Below are 22,893 nucleotides of genomic sequence, written 5' to 3'. Positions count from 1 at the left end.
ACTGTTACCTTATGGAAAATATGCTGACATTGTTTCTTTGTGCATTTCCCTGTCTGCATCCACCCACTGCCCCTGATCTTCCACTAAAACAATACCAACAGGTAAAGTTCAGAAGTCACTGGAACATCTCTCTCTTCACAACATAATACTTAGAGAAGCCCCAAGCAATCAAACAACAGTCCTTGAAATTTAAAGACCTTTCAGAAAGGGAATCAAATTATTAGTTTTACTCCAAGTGCAGATATCACAGGAACAGAAAATTATTTCACACACAACATAGTGGAAAAAAAAAAAAAAAAAACAGTTTGGTCCATGCAGCAACCAGAATGAATACTGAAGGTGAAAGCCAGCTACATGATTATGTACTTGCAAAGAAACTATAATTTTACTTTATGTGCATTTTTTCCTCTTTATCTTATTCTCAACACATACTGGCACAATCAAATGAAATGAAAAATAACCACCTATTCACTAGTGGGTTATATTTAGCAAGAGGCAGCCTAACATATTAAAGCATTTTTCCCACCTGTATTGAACCTAAATTGACGCTGTCAACAGCTGCTATAACCACAAGAGTCAAAGCTCTGCAGAGTCAAAGAAAGCAGATTTGAAAAACCTAAGTCTAATTAAAGGTAAACTACCAGCTGAACGATGGTACAGCCACCAGCATGTCTCTTCTACAGTTGTGTGCTCCTGGCAAAGGAATTGCACAGACCCTTGCTTGCAGCCAGGTGCTGCTGCCTGGCATCAGAGAACAGAGGCTGTTCGGGTGCACTGATTGTGGACCTCACAGAGGGTTTCCATCCAGGCCAGTGACAGCAGTTTTGAAGAACAGAAGCACCATCACCCTTAGCAGAGTTTAGACCAAGACTGCACCGTAGCCAAACCCCAATATCCCTGACTGCTCTCACAGCACGAACTGGGCTCTGGGCACAATAACCACAACAAAAGGCTACAGGCTAGTTCAGTTTAGCAGCCTCCATTTACACTTTCCATCCCAGCAGAAAGAACTCAGCCCAGCAGCTGGCAGTTCTCAGAGTAACACTTCACAGCCTGAGATGTGACTGACATGTAATTCTTTTTAATAGATGGCCCAATACTTTTCTCCTCTGTTCTCAAGAAATGCAGAAATTAAACTTAACAAGAGCCACACCAACTGAAGCCAGCAATTTCTATTTGTACCTGCAGTGCTGAAAAACTGAAGACTTTGAGGGCAGCAGGATCATTGGAAGCCCTCACACATGTAGAGTATAGCATACAAACAGTGTGGAAAAACAACATGCCATCAAAAGTTTCAAAGTGCAACCTTTACCCTTACACACACCAGGCTGCAGCAGACTGACACCACTGTATAGCACTGCAGCTGACCTACTTGTCTGCCCACTGTCTCCTAGCTTACTACTCTACTCCCAGCTTACTTGAGAAACACAAACAGTCTCAGGAAGTCACTCCTTTGAGAGGGCAAAGCTGCATGGAGTAGACATCACTTCAGGCTCAAGTACAGATAACCTTTATCCAGAGGAGCTGTCTACCCTGGAAGGAGAGATTCTACTGCTTCTTTGAAGAGTTCTGTTACTACTAGAAGGTTTCAAAAGCAGATGTAAACATGAACCAACTCCTACTCTCTTTCACTAACAGATTAATAACAGATTATCAACTCAGGAGAGCTCTTCCCAGTTAATCCTATATATGACCACATATCAGGCCAACACAGTGTTTTCAAAGATAACCTTTCAACATACAAAAAAGTCATCCAGACCTAAAACTCACCACAGATCACATCCACAGTTAAGAAAATCTCTTAGCATGAGTAAAACACTGGATGTTAGAACACTGTCACAATGCCAAAGTCATTATTACCTTTGTAATACCTCCAGTTGAGGTTTCAACCTGATCAACATTCCTTTTTTCATTTTTTTAAAAAAAGAAAATATAAGGACACTTCCAAACAGCTTTCATTTACTAAGCAAACCATACCAGTTATGACTTTTCTTCTTTTTTTGGCAGAACAGAACAAGCAGTATATATGCAAAACAAAATGCAACTATCTAAAATGCTTGATTGCATGAGCATCAGGTCCAGATCCAAAAGTAAAAATCATTTTCTGTGACTTACCAGAATTTCTCTTTGACACGAGCTTCAAATTCATGCTGACTACAGTACAGATCACAAGAACCAAGAAAACAAGAGGCTTCATCTTTCACTTTCTGTGGCAGCTGAAATGCAAACATAGTACAAAGTCTGAATCACAGCTTTTCACTACAACAAAGCAGCAGCTACAGTTAAACATTTCTCAAAGAACCACAACAAGGCAATGGTTTAATGTAACAACTTCTCAGTTTATGTTTAGGCAGGAGTAGGAAAACATAACAGTTCAAAGTAACCATGTATGAATGATTTACCCAAACAAAAGGGTTGGGTTTTTTTAAATGACACCTGAAAAATATCATTTTGCTCTCAAAGAAAAAAAAACACAAGATATAAAAGTTTATTTGAAGTAGTATGGGTCTAATCTGGCAGATTTTTGTGTTATTTATTTTGTATGTTATTTTTGCATGTTATGGGAAAACCCTGATGGTTGTAATTAGCTTTGTCTCATACAAACAAGCCACACACTTTAAAAAAATCGTATTATTCAGGAAAAGAGTAGGTCATTCATACAATCTCTTATCAACCTTACTTTCCCACTGGTGGCTCCTGTAGGAGCTCCTCCATTGTAGGAGCTGTAAAAGCTCCTACAATGCCTACAATTAATGCTGTTCCAGAAATTTCTCCTATACAATGAGGTAAAGAAAGGTGAGCAACATTCAGAAATCAATAAATTCAGGTCTCAGGAGTCTCACCTGTGAAGTTCACTACTTACTTTATATTATGTACATTAAAGAAAAAGGGAAAATCTAGTTTAGAATTTTATTTTTAATTTTATATAATTACTGGAACTAATTCTGTTTTCATTTACAAATTCCAGGCCATTTGAGAAAAGATAGCAAAAACAAACTGAGGCTCCTTCTCTGCACTTGAAAACAGGTAGAAGAAATCTGAATTTATCTAAGCCCATCTCTCTCAAAGACAGATACTTAATTATAAGCTAGAGTCCTCAAATACATGCTTAGCTTGAAGTCATGGGCCTTTAAGTGGCCTCATACATTTAAACTCCAGGAATTCATCTCCATGTAAGATACAGACTTTAGATCAGGACCCTTATTATCAGATAAAGCTGGCAGACATCTAAATCACTGTGAAGGTATTATTTGCACCAAAAATTCAGCACACATTTTACAGCAGTTTCAATTAAACAGAAATGCACAAAACTACCAGCATTAGCAGTCAAAACTGAGGCCAGTGAAACTGAATCCTCCCATAAATGCTGTAACACCTCTGCCCACCCAGCTCACTCAGAGGTCCCAAATTCCAGAAGGAGCCCAGACCCCTCCAGCTCTGAGCATTTACCCAACACGACAAAAGCAGCAAGAGGTTGCAATGTCCTGCTGTTCACTGACACTTATTCAGTTTAATTTGAGTTTATTACATCAAATATTCTCCCCTTGTAATTTTATTACTGGCCTATCATTGTGTGAAGAAAATGTAAGTAACCCTGTGTAATCTTTTACACTGCAGGAATTGTGCTGCTATTCAATTATTTCAAAATTACCACTTTAAGCTGAAGTTCTCTTCCTCTTACCTTACTGTACTACAATCTATAAACAGGCAGTGGATTTTTTTTCCTGCCTGAATTCTATGGTACTTTATGCCTATTGATGCCTCACAGTAACAATGCTAAAGCATTTTCAAGAAAAAATACTGTCTGACAGTGGTTAATGACAGAATTAGCATTCACTCTTCCTTGACCTCTCCTTGGAGTAACACAATCCTGAAACCAGTAAGGCCATCTTGACAAGAGGGCTTAAAAATGTAATTGAACTAAATCTTTTGACAGATAATTGTAATGATGATGTTATGCTAGAATGATTTTCAAGTATAGCTTTTCAAATTAGTTCCTCCACTTTTCTCTCCTCAGTAATTACAACTGAAATATGGAATTCCTAGGTCCTTTTTCATATGGGTCTGTACATCTCCACCTCAAACAAGCTAGGCTGCATTAAATACATTTAAGAATTCAAAGCAAGTTCTGCCAACCAATATTAAGGCTAGGCAGAGCAGAAAATTCTTGGTTCTGTCAGCATTAATAGGAGTTGTACTTCTTGAAGCCCTCACCAAGGCAGTCAGTCTCTGTACATCCACAGATCAGGAAAATAGAGCAGGAAAAGGGCAAGAAACCACAGCACCACTCAGTCATTCATAATCAAGTCCAAAGCCTCAGCTTGTCACATCTGAGCAACTCCACTGAGGTTGGCATGAAAACACACATCAGAGTCTGAGCTGTCACCTCCACCATGGTAGAGATTCCAGCAGGAAGTGGGATCAGTCACACCAGTGTGGCCAGTGGGTCAGCTGGTGTCTGTCCTGAGACAGCAGCCAGCTACAGACAACCAGGCTCTTCAACTGCCCTATCCAAGATGACTTTTTAAATATTCAGGTTAACAAAGAATACAAGATACAAAATAAGCTGTATTTCCCCCAGAAGAATGTCCAGCAGCCAGAAGAAGAAAGATTGTATTAGTTCAAGACTAAGTTTCTAAATTTGCTCAGGAGACTTCTGGAGCTGAGTGTACCAAGACTCTCACCATGTCCCCAACAGGACTGGTCTCAGCTCCCTCCTCAGGGCCATTCTCACCTATCAGGCAGTGGGATGGAGCACAGACTGCAGCCAGCCCTGTGCTGGGCTTCTGGGCATAAATGTCTCATGGATGCCTATGGTCTGATGAAGAACACAAACAAACTGTGCCACCTTGATGAAACACAAGACAGACTAAACCAGCCAGAGTTCAATGCCACTTCCCTGCAAGCAGGGGCTGGTTTTGCCAGTTGACAAAACTTTCCCCTCACAGGCACTGAGCAGCATTTCCCTGAGGAGCCACTTTCTCTGATGCTGCAAACTCCAAGCAGGTGTGAGCAGGGGCTTACAGCTGTAACAAGAATATAATACTCCACTGGATATGCCTCAAAAGAGGGGAACCAAGTTCATGCCATTCCCAGAAGACTGAAAACACCTTACTCAATAAGGACATAGAAATACCAATTACAGCCTAAAATCACTGAGAGGAGGGAAGAGAGACACAGAATGAAGTGCTTGTTGACAAAGGTGAAAAAAACAGTAGTCCAAGCCTTGCTGTGACCAGCCAGGTTGTATTTTAATCCAGGTAAGTAAAGGGAGGTTGCTGCTATCAGAGGGAGAAGCATAGGAGAAGTAAGGTGTGACAACTTAATTCTTCATCATTGCACTGCCAATAAGGTCTCTCCTTCCCTCTTCACCCCTTTTGTGCTACAGACCTGACTTCAGGCAACAGTCACAGTGTCCTGTAAGCAGCCAAAACTACAAGGGGACCAGGCTGAAATGCAGCACAAATTTTGTTCTTCTAACAAAAACCACCATGACTCCCATAGCCTGCCTAACACACTTCATCTCTTTTGAAAACTTTATTTCTTCCACCCAAATCCTCAGGAAACAGAGCTTGGTAAATTGCTTTGTTCCCATTTCCTTCATGTACTGCCTGCTGCCTTTCCAGCACCCCTTCAGCTCATATAGCTTCTGGGACTCAAAGGAACTTCAAGTGACAAGGTTAGAAGGAGGCACTAAGAAAGGAGAAGAAAATCAGAGCATTAGTATTTTGCACAAAAGCCAGCACAGAGATTACCAAGTTCATGCTTTAAATATAACTTAGCTTCACTCTAATTTGTACCACAAGCTTTGTTTATGCAGTGCTCCTTTTTGAAAGAAAACAAGAAAGGAAAAGCAGTGCCTGTGCACGCAGGCACACGTCTGTGCACAGGCTGAGATTTGCTGACGCTCCATGAGGCTCTGTAGGTTCTGGTTTCTCCACAGAAGCTGTGATGCAGAAGGCACTCATTAAAAACAGCGACCCACCTCTTTAGTGATTTCCAATTGTCAGGTTTTGTTGCTCAGATATCTCACAACAATAAATTACCGTTTTCACCCCACACACAAAGGATGAAATGGCAACAGTAATTCTTTCATTGTTTTTACAGTAGGCTGGATGGTGAGTCCTGTTCATTTCTTTTCAAACCATTTCCCCAGCCCACTTTTTAAGGCTTTAAATTTTAATATGAACTCACTCTCAGGTTTCCTCTTTTGCCAGCATACCACATTGAGCTGTTTATTACTAAAAGATTTTCAGCCTATATAATATGTTGGTTGGAAGCAATCCACAATGGGCACCAGTTCCTTTTTGTTGATACCTCAAACATAAAGAGAAAATACTCAAGATCAGAGATAAAATACTGAAGATCAGAGATGCATGCTAGCTCAAATAATGTCTGTTCAGCTCTACTTGATATGGGTCATGCAGTGTTCTTTGCTCTGCTGCTCAGTGAGCATCAAAAAATATTTCATTTTGCCTAATTCATTGTGCATCTTCACCATCATAACCAGCCACTTAAGTTGTCTAAATACACAAGGAGCATTAATTCTACAAGGCAGTGTGCATTCAGCATTTGTCTTGCAGGATTTAATTCTCCACTGGACTTCTCAGGTCCTTAACTAAACTCACATCTGCCTAATTCTCCCTGTTCAGGTGAAACTTAAAGAGAAATTTTATAATGAGGAGTCCTAGGGTGATTTTATGATGATACTTTATTCCCTAATCATCTGCTTTATGCCCAGAAATGGCTGCTGTATCTTACAGACACCAGAGAGCAGAGCCAGAGCCTGGAGCTCTGGGGCTCTGTTCAAACTCTCTATCCAGTGCTCCAGACAGCATGGCCTGGGACCCTACGTTGTTCCTTTTGTCAGATTCGTTTTTGCTAGGTTGAAACCAGAAGATTTTTTCCCCTTCCCTTACTCCAGCCTGGAGGCTGTACAGGGAATCCTTTTGGCAACTTTTCGGTTGTGGCTGGGTTTTTTCCCTTGAACTGTTTTAGGCTTGGCTTGTTTTTCTTTTTGGCCCATCAAGGAGCCAGTGGGACCACGCAGAACCCGAGACCTCAGAGGAGCTGAACCAACACAAGAAAGGACATAAAAATCCATCAACTTTGGCTGCTGTCAGGAGGAGACCATCACCAGAAATCCAGCAGGTTCCCAGCTGCTGTGAACCCTTTTCTTCTCCCTTCCCAGAGACAAAGGGCAGCCTCCATCTTTGCCTCTCAGCCATGTGGAGAGGTGGAGCTGAGGTCTAAGGTTCAATTTTTTTTCCTGTGCTTTGCAGGTATCTTGCTTTGTTAATAAAGAGTTTTATTTTACTTTTTTCACTTTCATCCCCTGGTATCCATTTCTCTCATTGGCAGAAGAAAAGGGAGTTACCAAAGTCCTTTCTCTTTAGAGGAAATGCTCATTCCAGAGCATTTTCTCCTAAAATTTGTCTCTAAGAGTGAGACATGTGGGAAACAGGGTGTGCCTGCTCAACACAGTGCTTCCACAAACTGGAAGTAAACAGCAACAAAGAGACAACATCTAAGCTGTGTGGGATTATTACTGGCTCAGCAGTGTATCACCCACATGACAGTAACACAACAAGGAAAAAGCAAGGTCTTGTCCTGACAAAGCAAAGGGAACCCACAGCTAAATACTGACAAGGTTATAATACTTATCTGTGATGACTCCCCTAAAGGCTGAACGTCTGGGTGTAAAAGTAAAGGAATAGAAACCTAAAACTCACAGATCTTCTGTGATGTGAAAGGAATAAACTCAGAATCTTACCAGTTATTTCAGAAGAAAAAAACAGTATCACCCCTTGGGTGTTAACGTGAAGGTTTTGTTTGAAAATATTTCAATGCTTCCACTAAAAGGTTAAATGTCTTCCAAATGGAACTGTACAAGACACCAAGTGCAGAATCTTAAAGTTTCAAAAATAATCTTACAGTGTAACAAAGAAACAAAAAAATGGGCTTCAGTGCCAAGCACAAAAGAAAAATACTGTGGATGGCCAACACTCCATTAACATATCTGGCTGCAGAGTGTAGAAGTGATTTTAGTTATGGCAAAGTGGCAGTCAGACTCAACAGTGAGCAAACTGCTGGCTTGCTCTGTAGAGAAAACCCTGCAAGCATTAACACAAGAACATTTTCTTACAAGAATTTTCTGATTCAATAGCTGCCTAAAATAGTGCTCATTTATGGAGAAAAAAAAAAAAAGCAAGCAGGAAATGGGAAAATCCCCTGAAATATTCTGAATATAGATAAAGATTACAATATCTATAGCATCAAAACACTAAAGTGATGAGTATACTATGTACACATGAATCTAAATTGCTGCCAATTCAATAAAACCCTAAGCAGCCCATCTTAACAGGTTTGTAAGCCAGAAGAACTACGACTACTCAGAACTGATTAGCAGATGGAGTTCTATCAGCTCACACCACACACTGACCTCGATTCCCTAAGCAACTCACACAGAATTCCAGTTCATTATATCTTCAAACCAGATATTAAATCCCTGAATTGTACTCACCCCCCATTGCAGCAGCTCTTGCACTTGGAAACACAGAAAGTAAATTAGGAGGAACAAGAATGACAAAGGAGTGGGAAAGTTAGCTGCTGTTTTTTAAACCTCATACCCAGCTGCACCATCAGTGATGTACTGATTCAGCACTACCCTGGATTCTAGAGAGAACTATTGTTCAACCTTAACATTGCAATATTCTAGCTACACATCCTAGGATAGATGGATATGTGTGTCCAGTATCACAGCTTTTAAGTTTGAGTAGTCCAGACCTTTAACAGACATTCAAAGTGAAATACATGTTGTGGGAGGAGGATTACAGCTCTACTGCAAGCCCTCATGGTTTATGAGGTCAACATAATGGATCAATTAATTTACAGCCTTTTTTTCCCCCTAGAGTAGAAGCTATTAATATTCTACATATATTTACTCCTGCAGATTGTGGTTTAATCAATACAGTACTTCAGGCAACATGAAGCACTGTAGGAAATGTAAAGAGCCAGAGTTTAGGTTTACAGAGTGGGGCTTAGCCTCTCATCACCTTGCAGAAGTACTTAAAAGCTTACAAAAAAGCCCACTGGGGGAGATAAGAAAATGTGAAGACAATCTACACTTGGAAAGCTAAACATGTACACTAGCACTGGGGAAAGGGGAGAGATTTTAAGAATCACCTTGAATCACCTAAGTCCTAGGACTGATGCAGTTACAGCAGGAAGTTCCCAAGGCAGAGTGAGATGCAGCAGTAATCACAGCCATCTGAGGGGAGAGAGGAGCCCCAGCCATGGGTGACCACATTTGCTTCTCAAAGCTGACAAGGTTGCTGGGCACTGTCCCAGGATGGCAAACTTCTTCTGGGCTGAGACAAGCTCAGAGACTACTCTCAGCCCCAGCCCAGCCAGCCTACCCTGGGCTGTGGAGAAGCCCTGCACAGGAAAAAAGGACTTTGGCTCCTGCTATTCAGATCTCTTGAGTGAAAAAAAAAAAAACACAAGTTGCTGATGAGAAGTCTTAGGTTTCAGAGTCACTGATAAACCCTGTAAATTCCAGAAAAACCATGGCTGCACTTGACTCCAGCTCTTCAGTTGCTGACACCCAGAACAAACACTACTGCTCAGGTCACAGCCATTTTCTCCTGAGTGCTTTAGACAGCCCTGCCAGCGATCACAGGTCCTCTCTACAGAGCCTCAACTACAAAAGGAGAAGACATTTCAGATTAAAAGAGATGAGAAGAGACCATTCTAACCCACACCAATTTCACTTACTGCTCTCTGCTCTTATATCAATAAGGAAGTCTGTCCAATTCACAGCTGCCTACACCAGGGCGTTATTAAGCCAAAAGATTAGATGCTTTGCTTCTTTCATACCTATTCTAACCCTGCTCCCCAAGCAGCTTTTGCAGAAAAGCTATTAAAAATGGAGAGAGACAGTTCAAAGGGAGGTCTCAATCCTGAAAGATAGCATATCCCTCCTCTTCCCCCCCCCCCCCCCACTTCTCTCGTTCCCCTTGTGCTTCTCAAGGCTCGTTACGGCAGTGCTCAGCACAAACAGAACTAGATTTTAGACTGGGCTGCCATCTGCATGCTGAAATGTTCCCTGCTTTTACAGAGCCCTTTAAAACAGGCCTCTTTCCATGACCACACAGCAGAGAGACTACAGCTGTAACTGTCAGCCGTATTGACACTCTCCCTGCTCTTACATACACTCATAGCTCTGCAATATTAACAAAATAACAATATCTGCACTATTCATGGCAAATCTGGTACAAATCCACTCCTGCACGTTAATGAAACGGGCTCTGTGAGAATACAGTTCTGCATGTGATGTGCTTAGAAATACATTCCTTGAGCTCATCCACGGCCCCACGCTTTCCTAACTAATACATAATGCTCAAAGACGACAGAATTAACAGGAAAAGATGACATACCAGCTGTCAGGCTCCTTATAAAACACTCGTCTACAGTTTTCCACTTAGAAAACAGTCCCAGAGAAGCCAGACATGGCACTTTGCTGTCAGCAGAGGCAAGTTGCTTTCACTGAACTCAGCAGCACCGCTATTCCTTAAAGTGATAAGCAGATTCTTGATGGGGATTTCTTTTTCCCCTTACATAACCAGAGACTGGACTTTACACATATGAATTGCCAGATTTGTCTGTGCAAAAATAAGAATATAATTAAGTATGCAAAGAAGCAACATCCCCCCAGAATTTGAGAACCATGAGAAACTGCTTATAGAATGCTACTTTGACACATTTTATGGAAATCTTGAAAACAATGCAGTTTTGTTCTGATGCAGCCAAAATAAGAGTAAAATACATATTTTATGTGCACTGAAATTGCTCTGTCAAATCCTTGTTAACTAACTGTTACATAAAACAAAGAAAAAGAGGGGTGGAAGGAACTCTCTGTAGTGCTTTTGGGATGGAAAGGATTAGCCAAAATCCCTACAGAAGTTTCTAACACACAGTCTCTCTCTCTCACCAGCTTTGTTACTGAATATAACACATCCCTCAGTTCTCCACCAATTCGAAGAGGGTTTACCTGGATCTAGTACCAGATGCTAGAGGAAACCCTCACCATCAAAGCTAGCAAAAAGATTTTCCTTATTCTCAGCAAGGGCAAGATCTTTTCTCTCTGTTTTCTTTTCAAGGCTGTTTAAAGAAAGATTTATTTTTAGTTGGACATCCTGAAAAGCAAATTGCCTCTTAAAGTACCTCTTTATTTTGTGATACACTTTAAATGTTCACTTTCCCTTCCAGCACTAAAAGAGCTCCTGATAAATAGCTCGGACTCTCATTGTTTGAGGAAGGCTTAGAAATGAAGAGCAGACACAGTTTCCCATACAGCTCTTTAAGGCTGTTTAACATTGTCCACAATTTAGCATCCCTTGGTATTTTCAGCTTGAGCCTCAGTTTGAGGAGCAGGAATGTTTCAGAGAGCAGGAAAAGTCCATACACTATAAATGCTTTATTTGTACTTCTCACAGCGAGTATAACGTCTCAGCCTTTCCCCTCACACACATGGGTCAAGGCCACCTGCCCAGCCATCCCTGGCAACTTCCCACCTCAGCCAGCAGAGATGACTAGCTGCACATGCTCCTTGGAACTTTTCCTCCACCTCTGGTCCCACAAGGGCATCATAACTCAGGACATAGAAAGTTTTGAACAGCCTCCCCCTTCCAAATGCCACACAGAAGACACTGTTCTCCATAGCTGTAAGTGATTACTGTAACACATATTCATTCTTCTCTCCCCACGAAACAGCTGAGAACAGTAATGGAAAAAAATTTCTCTGCCTATGCAAACCAACCAAATCCCCTTACAGGAACATCCCATGCAGACAGCCTGGATGCTCCTGTCCTCTCCAAGCAGGCAGAGCATCCCAAGGGGTACAAGCCTCACATGCTGTCCCCATTCCCTCCTTGCTCTCCAGCAGCCTATCTGCATCTCTGCTGGGCTCCTCACACACACACTGCCCCCAGCAGCTGCCTGACACCTCCAGACAAACCCACTCCTAAACCCTCCATGGCTCAAGCTTATCCCACAGTGGGATAAGCTCTTTAAGGATCTCCCACGAGATCCTGAGACCAGCAAGTGTGCTCCTACCTGCCTCCACTTCCACACCCCTCTGCAGCCCCATCCAGGCTCAAGGCTGCCAAGTCCAGCTTCTTCTGTGGCCCAAGCTTCCAGCATCCATCAAACTGGGAATCTTCCTCCTCCTTCTCCCACACCACCAATTCCTGCCTGATCAGAAGGGATCTGTGCCACAAGAACAGCCCTTCTGCTGAGCTCACCTTCACCACACCAGCCTATGAAGCCCTCCTGACCCTTTCAGGCTCTTTTTTGATCTGACTTCTCTTTGAGAGTGGTCAGTCCCACTCCTGCTAGTTTCCAACAGCTTCAGCTACTGCACTGCTTCAAAGTGCAGCCACCAGACTGGCAGCTCTGAAAATTAAAAGGCTTTCCATTGCTCTGTGAGATACATCAGCAGTTCAGACAGCTGATGCCATTCGTGCACTGAGGCTCCAGCAGTTGTGTGGCATCCACTAAGATTGACTCATGCTGGCTAAGTGCATTAATGTGGCACACCTGGCCTTCCTCCCTCCCTTTTCCCTCCCCCTCCCATTTAACTGCTAAAGCATCAATCACCACACAAGTTGAAGAGAAAACTCCAATGAGCTTCCAGGTACTGTGAAAGGAAAAAGGTGCTCTGCAGAGAACTCTTAAGCCTTACAAATGGAACATTCGTAACATTCATCTCTCTCTCCTGTGCTCACCTGCAGCCCACGTAGGTGGGCAAGTATAATTAAGTCTTGCTGTCAGCTAACAACCCTGAACCTTCCCAGCTGACCACCCCTCCCCAATACCCAGGAGCAAGCAAGAAGTGCATGCACACCCACAGGAGATGCGCTTTCCAGCCTTGGTCATCAGCTAGAAGGCTTTAGTTCAGGAGAGGAAGGTCTCCCCTCACAGACTCGGATCTGGAGCACGCTGGAGGTGCAAGCTGCTGCCTAGCAACACCGGCACTCTGCAGGGAGGTCGGCCCAAGCGCTGTCCTCCCACTGCAAGAGGTCTCCTGTGCCCAGAGAAACATCCTCAGAAGGATGCAAACCTCAGTAATTCCTCAGAAAGCCACCCTGCACATGGCCAGTTACAGCCCCTGATGAATCACGGGCTCGCCCTGAAGACCACTGCCTGTGCCTCGGTGAACTGGCACAACTCTCACTTCTCATGCTCACTGCACATGCATTACACCCCGCTGGCTTAGGGAGCCCAAAATCCCAAACCCCTGCGTGCCCCGCTGTCTCCTCTGCAGTCACTGCGTTGCAAAGCAAGCGCTTGTCTCGCTCAGCCTCTTCCCCGGACTTACCGCCTGCCTCGGGTCCGGCACGAGCAAGGCTCTTCAGACACCGTGTCCCCATCAGGGCTGGCCCGCTCCTGCCTCCGGAGGGAGCCTCCTTCCCGTGCGCTCCTCAGGAGCAGGGCAGGCATTCACCTGCTCTTATGGACACCACAAAGGCACGCAGCTGCAGAGGTTTAACCCTGATGAGAATCGGCGTCCCCTTTTCGGCACGGACGGGAAGCGTTTAGGGCGAATGAGAGCCTGTCTCGGGCGTGAATGCAACAGCCACACACTCACACAGCGCCTGGGCACCGTGGAGCTGCCCCCTTCCCCGCAGCAGCTCACCTCGCCTGCCCCACCACTAACAATCCCCTGAAAAACCTCAAATCTACCTGCATTCTGGTAGTAATATTGTAACATCCACAAACCTTAAACAGACGCTAAAAATATGTTATTGGTTTTTAAATAATCAGGGTAAAAACTCAAGAGTACATATCAGAGACTATAAACACTGCCGAGGAGCACTACGAAGTGCTGGCTCCTGCCACAATGGGTTTTCCCTCACGGTACAAACCCAAGTTAGAGCGTTAACCCAACAGGCATAGAAATTGCCAAAAGTACACAAACCTTACTATAACTCTGAGAAACCGCAGCTTAACAGCATTTTCCACCAGAAACTTTTGAGTCTGAATTCTAGCAGAGACAGCAGTCCAGGGACAGGCTCTCTGAAAACAGCCACTGAATCCAAGCCATTTCAGAAATGTTTGGTGCCCTTCAGCAGATTTCCATCACAGTCCAAAGGAAACCAGAGCAGCTTTATTGTCACGGAACTTTCAGAGGCAGAGGTTTGAAGTCCCATTCTTTAACACCCACCACGGTAACTCAGAGCAGCCAAGACTCCAAAGCACCGGCACCACTTCAACAGACTCCACCGCGCTGCATCATCCCAAAAGGCAACTGCTGTAGCGTTTTTATTTTGAATCCCCGGCAGTAACACTTTTCCCGGGAAGCCCCACACGTGTTCGCGAGGCTGAGAGACCCTCGGTACCAACCAAGACCCCCCCGCTTCGTGTCAGAAAACATTCCCGGCGCCTCCAACAGCAGCGGGGCTCGGTCCGCGGAGCGGCGGAGCGGCCGCGCCGCTACGGACGGATGCAGCCCCGAGCATCCGCTCCGAGACAGCGGCACCGGGACGGAGAGCCGGAGCTGCGGCGGTCCCTGCCCGGAGCCCTCGGGAGCGCCGCGGACCAGCGGGACCCCGGGGTCCCTCCGCTCGCCCCGGAGCTCCGGGAGGGATGAGGCAGCAGCCGCAGCTCGGTCCCGTCCCGCGCGCGCCGGCACGAGGAGGGAAGAACTTTTCCTTTTCCGAGGGATTTTTTTTTTCTTTTTCTTTTTTAATAAAAAGAAAGAGAACTGCCGCGAGAAGCGCCGCGCGCAGGACTCACCTCCACAGCAGCTCCCCTCTACGGCTCCATGCCGGCGGGCTGCGGGCGTCCCCCCGGAGCGGCGGCCGGCGGGGCGGTCCCGGCCCGTGTGCGCGGTCCGTGTGCGCGGTCCGGTCCCGGTCCCGGTCCCGGTCCGTGTCCGTGTCCGTGTCCGTGTCCGTGTCCGTGTCCGTGTCCGCGGGGCGCGGAGCGGGCCGGGACCCGGGACCCCGCGCGCCAGGTGCGCCCGCCCGCCCCGCGCGGCGCCGCGCGAGCACCAGCGCCCCCTGGCGGCCGCCTCCCGGCCCTGCAGCCCCGGCCCGGCACCGCCGCGGCCCCGGGACCGCCCCGCGGCACCGCCCGCGCCGCGCCCGCGGAGGGCAAAAGAGCCCCAGGGCCCCACGGGGCACCCACGGGGAACGGACTGGCAAGGACCCGTGCGGCCGCGCACGTGGCTCCGGTCTCTGCAGAAGATGTGGCCGAGAGAGGGATGGATGGAGCGGCAGCGAAAGGCTGAGGAGGGGTCGGTGCCTTACCGGGGGATCTGGCGCGGCGCGGATCGGAACCGGCGGCACTGAACGGCTTCCGCCGGGGGTAGTGCACGGCGGCAGCGCACTCTAGAGCGAGGGCCGCGGCTCCCCGAGGGCCGCAGGCGAACGCTGACTCCTGGAGCATCACCCGGGGCCCTTCCGCCCGTGCCCCGGGCAGTGCTGCCCTGGCCTCGGGCTGCCCGCACAACTCACAGAGGCTTCACTGCGGACAGAGGGACAGCTCGGCCCAGGGGTTACAGCATCTGCGCCGAGCGGAGAAGCCGCTTTCAAACCCGCTTCGCATTTTCACACCATCATTAGCATCAATTTAATCAGACTGCCTTGAACTGGACCAGGCTAAGTTTCTCCTCCCTAACTCTGCTTCTGTCATGGCACACTCATGCTTTCCACAGAATGGTAGTGTTATTTTTAGTTTCCCTGTGCTGCTTTTTATTCACTTTTAAATATCTTGGAATAGCTCCATGTAGACTATAATCTACTGCATTTTGCTCAGATTCAGAGGAGGACACAGTTTTGTCAGGCAACAGAGATACAGGCAGAAAAATCATGGGACAAATTTCTGTAAGTGGCACTTTAGGACTTTACAGTGCCACTGCTTGGCCTGAGTGGTGATGTGTCACAGGGCATGCGATGTGCACAGGACCATTGAGAAGCTGCAAACACTGAGCAACACAGTAGTCAGAAGCTTAAAACCTAAACACCAGCCAGCCACAGAAAAGTATCTTCCTTAGGAGACCCTCACCAATGCCATCAGCATCCCCTCAGCACCCTGCCCTCAAGCAGAACCGATGAGAAAAGCCAGATCCTGCTCAACTGCACACTGCTCACCTCAGCTATGCATCAGCATCTTTGCAATTATTGATGTCAAAGTCAAGAAAACACTCATCTCTGCTTTTGGGTCTTTATCACATATGCAGAGCTGACAATTAGAAACATTGGCTCGTTACTTACAGACAAAGCAAATCTGAACTAGATACTACACACAGATAACAAAAGTAGCAACATTTTTAGGCATTTCTCTGAGTATAACCATCCTTTAAAGCCTCTGTAGGCTCAAGGAGACAACGTTCAGCCACGTTGACCTGCAAGGCCAAGAACAACCAAACATGGTGACTTTTCCCAGTCCCGCCTGGGATGTGGGGAGGACTCAGGCACACTCTAGGTATTCTTACATACAGTAAATGAGCAAAATTATTGTAGAGCGGGAATGTGACAAAGATCAACAAACATTTTACTGCCTGTTTAATTCTTTTAACTATTTTGGAAGAGACAAAATGTTGCCAGGAGACCTCGCCTCTCCAGGTGACACAGACTTCACCAAGACAGTGATACCTTTGCTGCAACTCATAACCTCTGACACTTCAGCTACTCTTTCACTTCTCCTGGCATGATTACAGCATAAGAGTGCTATTTTTTTCATTATATATCAAGTCGCTTACTAAAGTCACTTTTTAGTTGAATTAAAAGATTTAAAGCTTAGAGATAAAACATCCCATGAATTTTGAAACATACAGTTAGGTAAAGCTGTATTTATCAATATTTTGGAATTATACTTGAACATTAAATGCATAGATAAAGTGGTATCACTAGACATTCTTCAGCATTTTATACCAAGTCAAAAAACAATTATTATGGTCACTGTGTGAATATTATTCATTAAAAAATAGAGGAACATATCACTGACTGATAATTTATTTTTTAAAGTAATTTTGTTTCCCTTATTCTGATGTTTTATCAGCCTATTGTGGAAAATAATGTAGGAAGGCAAAGAGGAATGTGGTATTTGTGGAGTTGAATACAGAGCAGAAGAGATCAGCCTTCAGAGGAAGTGTTGGAGCAGCCTGCCATGCACCAAGCTGTTTGTGATGTACCACTAAAGAAGTAAAGAGATCTGCCTTGGCCTTTGTTTCTGACCTCTTTTGTTGTTGTTGTTTTTTCATGTCTGGTAAAGCAGGACAGGGACCCCAGCTAAGACCTCCCAAGTGCACTGTGTTGTAGACACACTGAAAGAAGAGAGAGTTGACCTCGATAAAAATGGGAGAGAGAATTATTCTCACTGTTGTATCTGCCATACTAGGAAGGGATGACCAAAAACACCAGTGAACTTGAGCAATGCCAAGCAGTAAATCTGTGAAGCCAGGAACCAAATGCATCATTTAAAATTACTTCTCCAGTCCTTGATTTACTAAATTTCTCTGGTTTTTTCTGCCAAACAAATTATTTCATGACGGGGTATTCTAGGGCTTTAACTCAATATCAGAGAATTCAGGGAAAAGGATTGTTTTCCACTGACTTCAGTTAGCTTTGAAAGAGTCAGGTAGACTTTCTTAATCAATTTTAATCAATCTATGTGTGGACTCACCCACATCCATTACAATTAGATTGTCGCCAAACATCCTCATCAGACAGCCACCAGCTGAGGCTGCTTTCCCAGCTGCTCTTTTTTCACCTCCCAAGGACTGATGGATCTGCTGCTTTAGTGTGTTGCACTCTGTTCCTCTTCAGTCAAATAGGAAAGGTTTGGTTTGACTTTGCACAGCAGAAATTAAAGAGCTTCCACGTGAGCAGCTTGCTGGGGTACAGTGAGCAGCCTCCAGCAGGAAGAGGGTCATTTAGGGGATGTGAGTTGCCCTTATGAACCCTACAACTAACACAGCTACTGCCAGAAGGGGTCATCCTCTATGCTATGATCAGGAGAGCCCCAGCTTTGCCATGAACATGAAGTCTTTGCCATGAAGCTTCTGAGTCTACATAATTTTCACACATTTCTTGCCTGAACGGGAAGATGACAGGATGAGAGGATTTACAATTGTGTAGAATCACATTTATTGACTTTATGTCTAGTCTTTCATATATAGCAGCACAGATCCAGGTCTGATTTTGGGAAATACGGCCACACATCAAAACTATGCATAAGTGTGTGTGTCTGTGTGTGTGTATGCTTCTGCTCAGAAGACACCCTGTGATGACCACCATAAGCAAGAAGAAATAAGGCTGAAAGCTAAGTCCATCTGTGGAAACACCATCAGCTCTTCCCAGCCATTAATTTCAGCAGTGATGCAAAGCTGATAGGTAACTCCATTGCAGGTGGGCACAAGCATCCAGCCTGCCTCAGCCCAGGTGAAAGCTGCAGGTCTGCAGGGCTCCAGGACATCACCCAGGCTGCCTCCACCACCTCCAGCCCCTCTGTGTCCTGCTGCCCAGGGCCCTGTGCTCTGCCAGCAGCACCCACATCCCTGGAGCAGGGAGAGGTGGAAGCACTCTCCAGGAGGAGGGGAGATGCTGATGCTGCAGCAGCAGAGCACGGAAGGGAGCTCATCACAGAGGGACTTGGCAGGGCTCTGTTTACATGGGACAAAAGCCAAAGCAAAGAGTGCCTGTTGTGAAGGCAATCAGGAGGACATCAACAGCTGGATAACGCAGGATGAGGGATTAGCTACAGGAAGGAATAAACTGACAGGGAAAGAATCCTGCCTGGCTGGTAGCAGCCATGATTCTGATCACCACTTTTCAGAAGACAAACACAGACCTGAGTAGTAACATATTTCCCATTCAGCTCTGCAAAGAGGGCTTGTTAATAGAGTGCCAATTCCCTTCAGCTGAAGGGACTCACACAATAATGTCACTGTGGTTGACTGAAGTTGCACACACAGAGTATAAAGCAGCAGTAAATGCCAAGATTTCAAAATTCATTTTGCATCTGACATTCTCCTGGGTTATTTCAAGTGAAAGATAAATGCAGTATCTTCCAAGCAGTAATCTTATTTGATACCAACAACATACACAAGTAGTTAAGTTTGGAATAGGGTAAGTTTCTCACTTTTATGCTTGAAAGCTGAAGATAAAATTATTAAACATTTTGCATGTACAGAGTGTAAGGAGAGTAACTGCTCTGCATAGGAATATGGATGAGAAAATAAGAATTTCCTTCCCCAAAAAAAAACACGACAGCTTTACAGCACAGGTAACATCTTCCTGCAGTAGACATTATATTTCTGTAAAAGAGCAAAAAGATATAACATATTGACTATTTACCTGTTTCTCTTCACTGGCCAACAGCAGAAGGGAATCACTGTTTGGGATTAATTAAAATCAGACACAAATCCTAATTTTGCCTTAATCCAGCACACAGCCTTAAACAAACAGCCTTGCTAGGGAAACTACTCAAATGGGGAGCTTTTTTCATGTGCAGAATAGTTTGTGGAGCAGAAATGTAAAATCCACTGATAGATAGTGGAAATATGCTTCTATTTGCCATTGGGAATTTCTCAGGCAAGACTAAGACAAATGCTGCCTTTGCCTGTTTATTTCACATTTTGGTGGGAGAACCAATAATCAGCTAAAAAAACATGGGGGGAGTAAAAGCACACACAAACTCTTGTACTGGTGATTTCTCCCCTCTGGATGGGATGCAGCTACACAATCAATTCATCAGTTCTGAGACTTCTGGTGAGTACCAACATCCTAAAGCACATCAGCACCTAGTAATCTAAAAGTCCTCCATCAGGTCTTTCTTCTCCTCCCTTCATCCCCTTTTCATTGTGCTGATCTGCCAGCACAACTGTGGTTGGCAGAGACACAGAGACAAAATGCAAGTTGTGCTGCTCCTAACCTCTTGTGGGATTGAGAGAAGCTAATCAATGTTGCATTCACTGGTATTCCAGAGATCATTTTTGTTTGCATCTAATCATAATTGCAGAAATCCCACAGCAATGCAGAGTTTGGAAAACTCATCTTGGAACAGCTCATTTGGTGCAAACTTAGATTATATTTTAACTTCAATGATGAGAAATTACTGAGACAATGACAAGCACGGTTGGTTTTAGATGCCACAAACTGAGGAAAAAGAGGTAAGTTACCTAAAATCTCATCACATTTGGTTCACATAAAATTCAAATTTCTCCAAGTGAATGGTTTGAAAATCCTAGTTTAAAAACTAAAAGGAAATAAAGCCTAGAAATCAACAAATACTGATGCTGATCTATGTTTTTCTGTTACAGATTTCTTTTCCCCTCTCCATTTTTTGCTGTTGTTTTTAGAAAATAAGGAATTAATACAGCACGCTTTTTTTACTTCTTTTTGTTTGTAGCACAAAACAGAATTTTTAAATCTGGTTGTAAAAATTGTCCTATTTTGCATTTCTGTTTTGCCCAGATTATCATATTTCAGGCTTCAGAACAGAGCAAATCATAAGTATGAAAGGAAGAGTACCACAAATGGTCTGAAACTCTGGACTGATTGCATAAAAGCCTAAATTACTTTTCTGGACAGAAGTTGTACATATTTGGGATAGCTTATATTTGGTTGAATAATGGATTTTCCAGGTCGTGTGACAAAAGGAGAAGAAAAATGTTGTTTCAGATGAAAATGAAATGGAGTTTCAGGGCAAGGGAGATATGTGGTAAAATAATAACGATCAACTTACTTGTAAAACAACATGTTGTTTTACATCCTTGTTCACAGACAGATAAATTGTGTATTAAACCTACATACCTCAATCCCATACTGAACAAATGTCTATTTTTGAAGTTGACCAGCTCCATTATTAAATGTAAAGTTCAAGGTTAAATTCTACGGCTTGATTCTTCCACTTCCCAAGAAGACAACTGGATTTTGACTCAAGCAGAAGCCTGCCATGCAGAAAAGGAGAATTTCCTGTTCCCACTTATGCCTCACAAGGGGCACACCCACAGGGGCTGCCAGGGAGTGCCAGCAGGTTCAGTGAGCCGTGCTGAGCCCCCGGCACAGCTCCCGGCCCCGGCAGCTCCTGCCAAGCTCCAGGTGTGGAGGTCTGGAGCCAGGAGCTGCAGGAGCCTGGCTTGGCTCCTCTGAGCACATCCCTCTGAGGCCATGGCAAAGGGGCTCATGTGCCAAGATCCCTTCTCAAGCCCTCACTTCACCATGAGGGTAAAGATCCTCGAGCTTTTATGCAGCAGAGTATTTGGCAGAAAAGACATTGCTTTGTTTTTCTAGGGGTGCACACAAGAAATACATTTGGCAAGACCAAGGTGCTCTGCACTTGCACACCTGCACATCCACCCATTCACTGGCAGGATGCTCCAGTATGACCTGTTCAAATGGTCCTCCAATTCAGCCCATCAGTAATTCAATTCTGGTGTCAGTGTTTCTTTAAGCATCAGTAAGCATGTCCTATAAACGAGATGAGATTCAAAAAAAAGGAAAGAAAGAAGTCTAATAGATTGGTAGCAGTCATTTTTGGTAGCTAAAATACATTTTTTACACCCTTACCTGTTTTAATGCCTGGTAATAAACTCTTTTCAGGACATTTGTTTTCAGGCTTTGTCATCTTCAGTTGTCCATACATTTCAAGGCACTGAATTACTCTCTCCCAGTACATCTGTGAAGAGAAACATTTATGGAAATAAAGGGATATGATTTAATTTCAGACTCAAAGACTGAAACAGTGGTGTTGTGGTTTTTCTCACTATGCCTGAGCCAGTCCTGCTCTCCAAACTGTCTGTGATTTCATTTCCTCAAAAACAACATGTTATCAAAGAGAAAAAACTAAAACAAGTCAATGAAACTGGAGCTAATGGCTTTAAAAACACCTTTGATTGCCAATGCTTTTGGCTTGAGATAACATGGTAATAGTCTAAAATTGGCTTGAGTTTCTGTAAGAAGCTGTTAAGTGTATTTCAGACTTGAATATTTCTTACCTATGTAAAAATGCCAGGACTAGGAAATGCAGAGCACATTACAGCTATACCCTGTCTTAAAGGAAACAAAACATGCATGCTGAAACTACTTGCTTAATTTCTGTTTGGAGTATAATTATTCCTTGTCAGAAAACAGGTGGAGGGAAGTACACAGACATCTCCTCTCCACATATTGCTCATGCTCTCCAGCCTTCACCTCCATCAAACCTCCAGTGTGCAGCTTCCATTGAGCTGCCCAGGGCCAGGGGCACCTCTTGTACTTCCAGCTGAAGAGGGAAGACAATTCTTAAGCAATCCTGAATTTACAGAGGTGACTTTTCCACTTCTCCTCTGACAGAGCTTAACATTCCTCCTTCTGCCATATTGTCCCCACAAAGCTGGTGCAGCTAAGGCAGCAGAAGTAATCCACTAAGAGTGATGAATGCAGTATATGATGCCTTCAAAAAGTTCTTAAATCAAGGTTTCTGAAAAATGAAAGTCTTAGAGCAAAAATCAACGTTCAAGGGCAGTCAATCAGATGTCTGAATTATGTCTTGCCTTTAAAATATACAGCGGATAACAGTTTTTAAATAGTCCCTGTAAAAGCTTCTATGTGTACCGTACCTTGACATTAAGTCCTCACTGAAGTACTTACCTTCAGGATTCTCCCCATTTACTGGTCTTTTTTTTTGGTCTAAGACCCATTTATTGGTCTTTTTTCTGCTTCAAAATAATCAGAGTAGCTGCTACAGAATGTAAAAAGAAAAAATAAAAAGCAGATGAATGATTTACTGCCAGACTCCAAGCGAGGAAAAGGGCACGCACCCATCACTGCAGGCAAGCAACAAGCAAAGAAAAATGACTGAGCAACAGAGGGGAGGCAAGAGGGAAACGGTGTGGGCTGGGCA

General features: G+C 44.3%; 1 protein-coding gene across 2 annotated transcripts in view; it reads right to left on the bottom strand.

The window, feature by feature from the left end:
* The window catches only part of IL1RAPL2 (interleukin 1 receptor accessory protein like 2), a 348,789-nt gene extending 333,818 nt beyond the window's left edge, over nucleotides 1-14,971 (bottom strand). For both annotated transcript variants that reach the window (XM_053990432.1, XM_053990441.1), the window contains exons 1-2: nucleotides 14,800-14,971; nucleotides 2,116-2,216 (exon numbers count right to left, since the gene is read on the bottom strand). In XM_053990432.1, the coding sequence (XP_053846407.1) occupies nucleotides 2,116-2,197 (82 nt within the window). In that variant the 5' untranslated portion in view covers nucleotides 2,198-2,216; nucleotides 14,800-14,971. The remainder of the gene's footprint in view (nucleotides 1-2,115; nucleotides 2,217-14,799) is intronic.
* Between the last annotated feature and the right edge of the window lie 7,922 nt (nucleotides 14,972-22,893).

Source organism: Vidua macroura, chromosome 14 (assembly GCF_024509145.1).
Source record: "Vidua macroura isolate BioBank_ID:100142 chromosome 14, ASM2450914v1, whole genome shotgun sequence".
NCBI lineage: Eukaryota > Metazoa > Chordata > Aves > Passeriformes > Viduidae > Vidua > Vidua macroura.
Note: the sequence above shows the minus strand (reverse complement) of the source record. Positions and strands in the feature narration are given on the sequence as shown.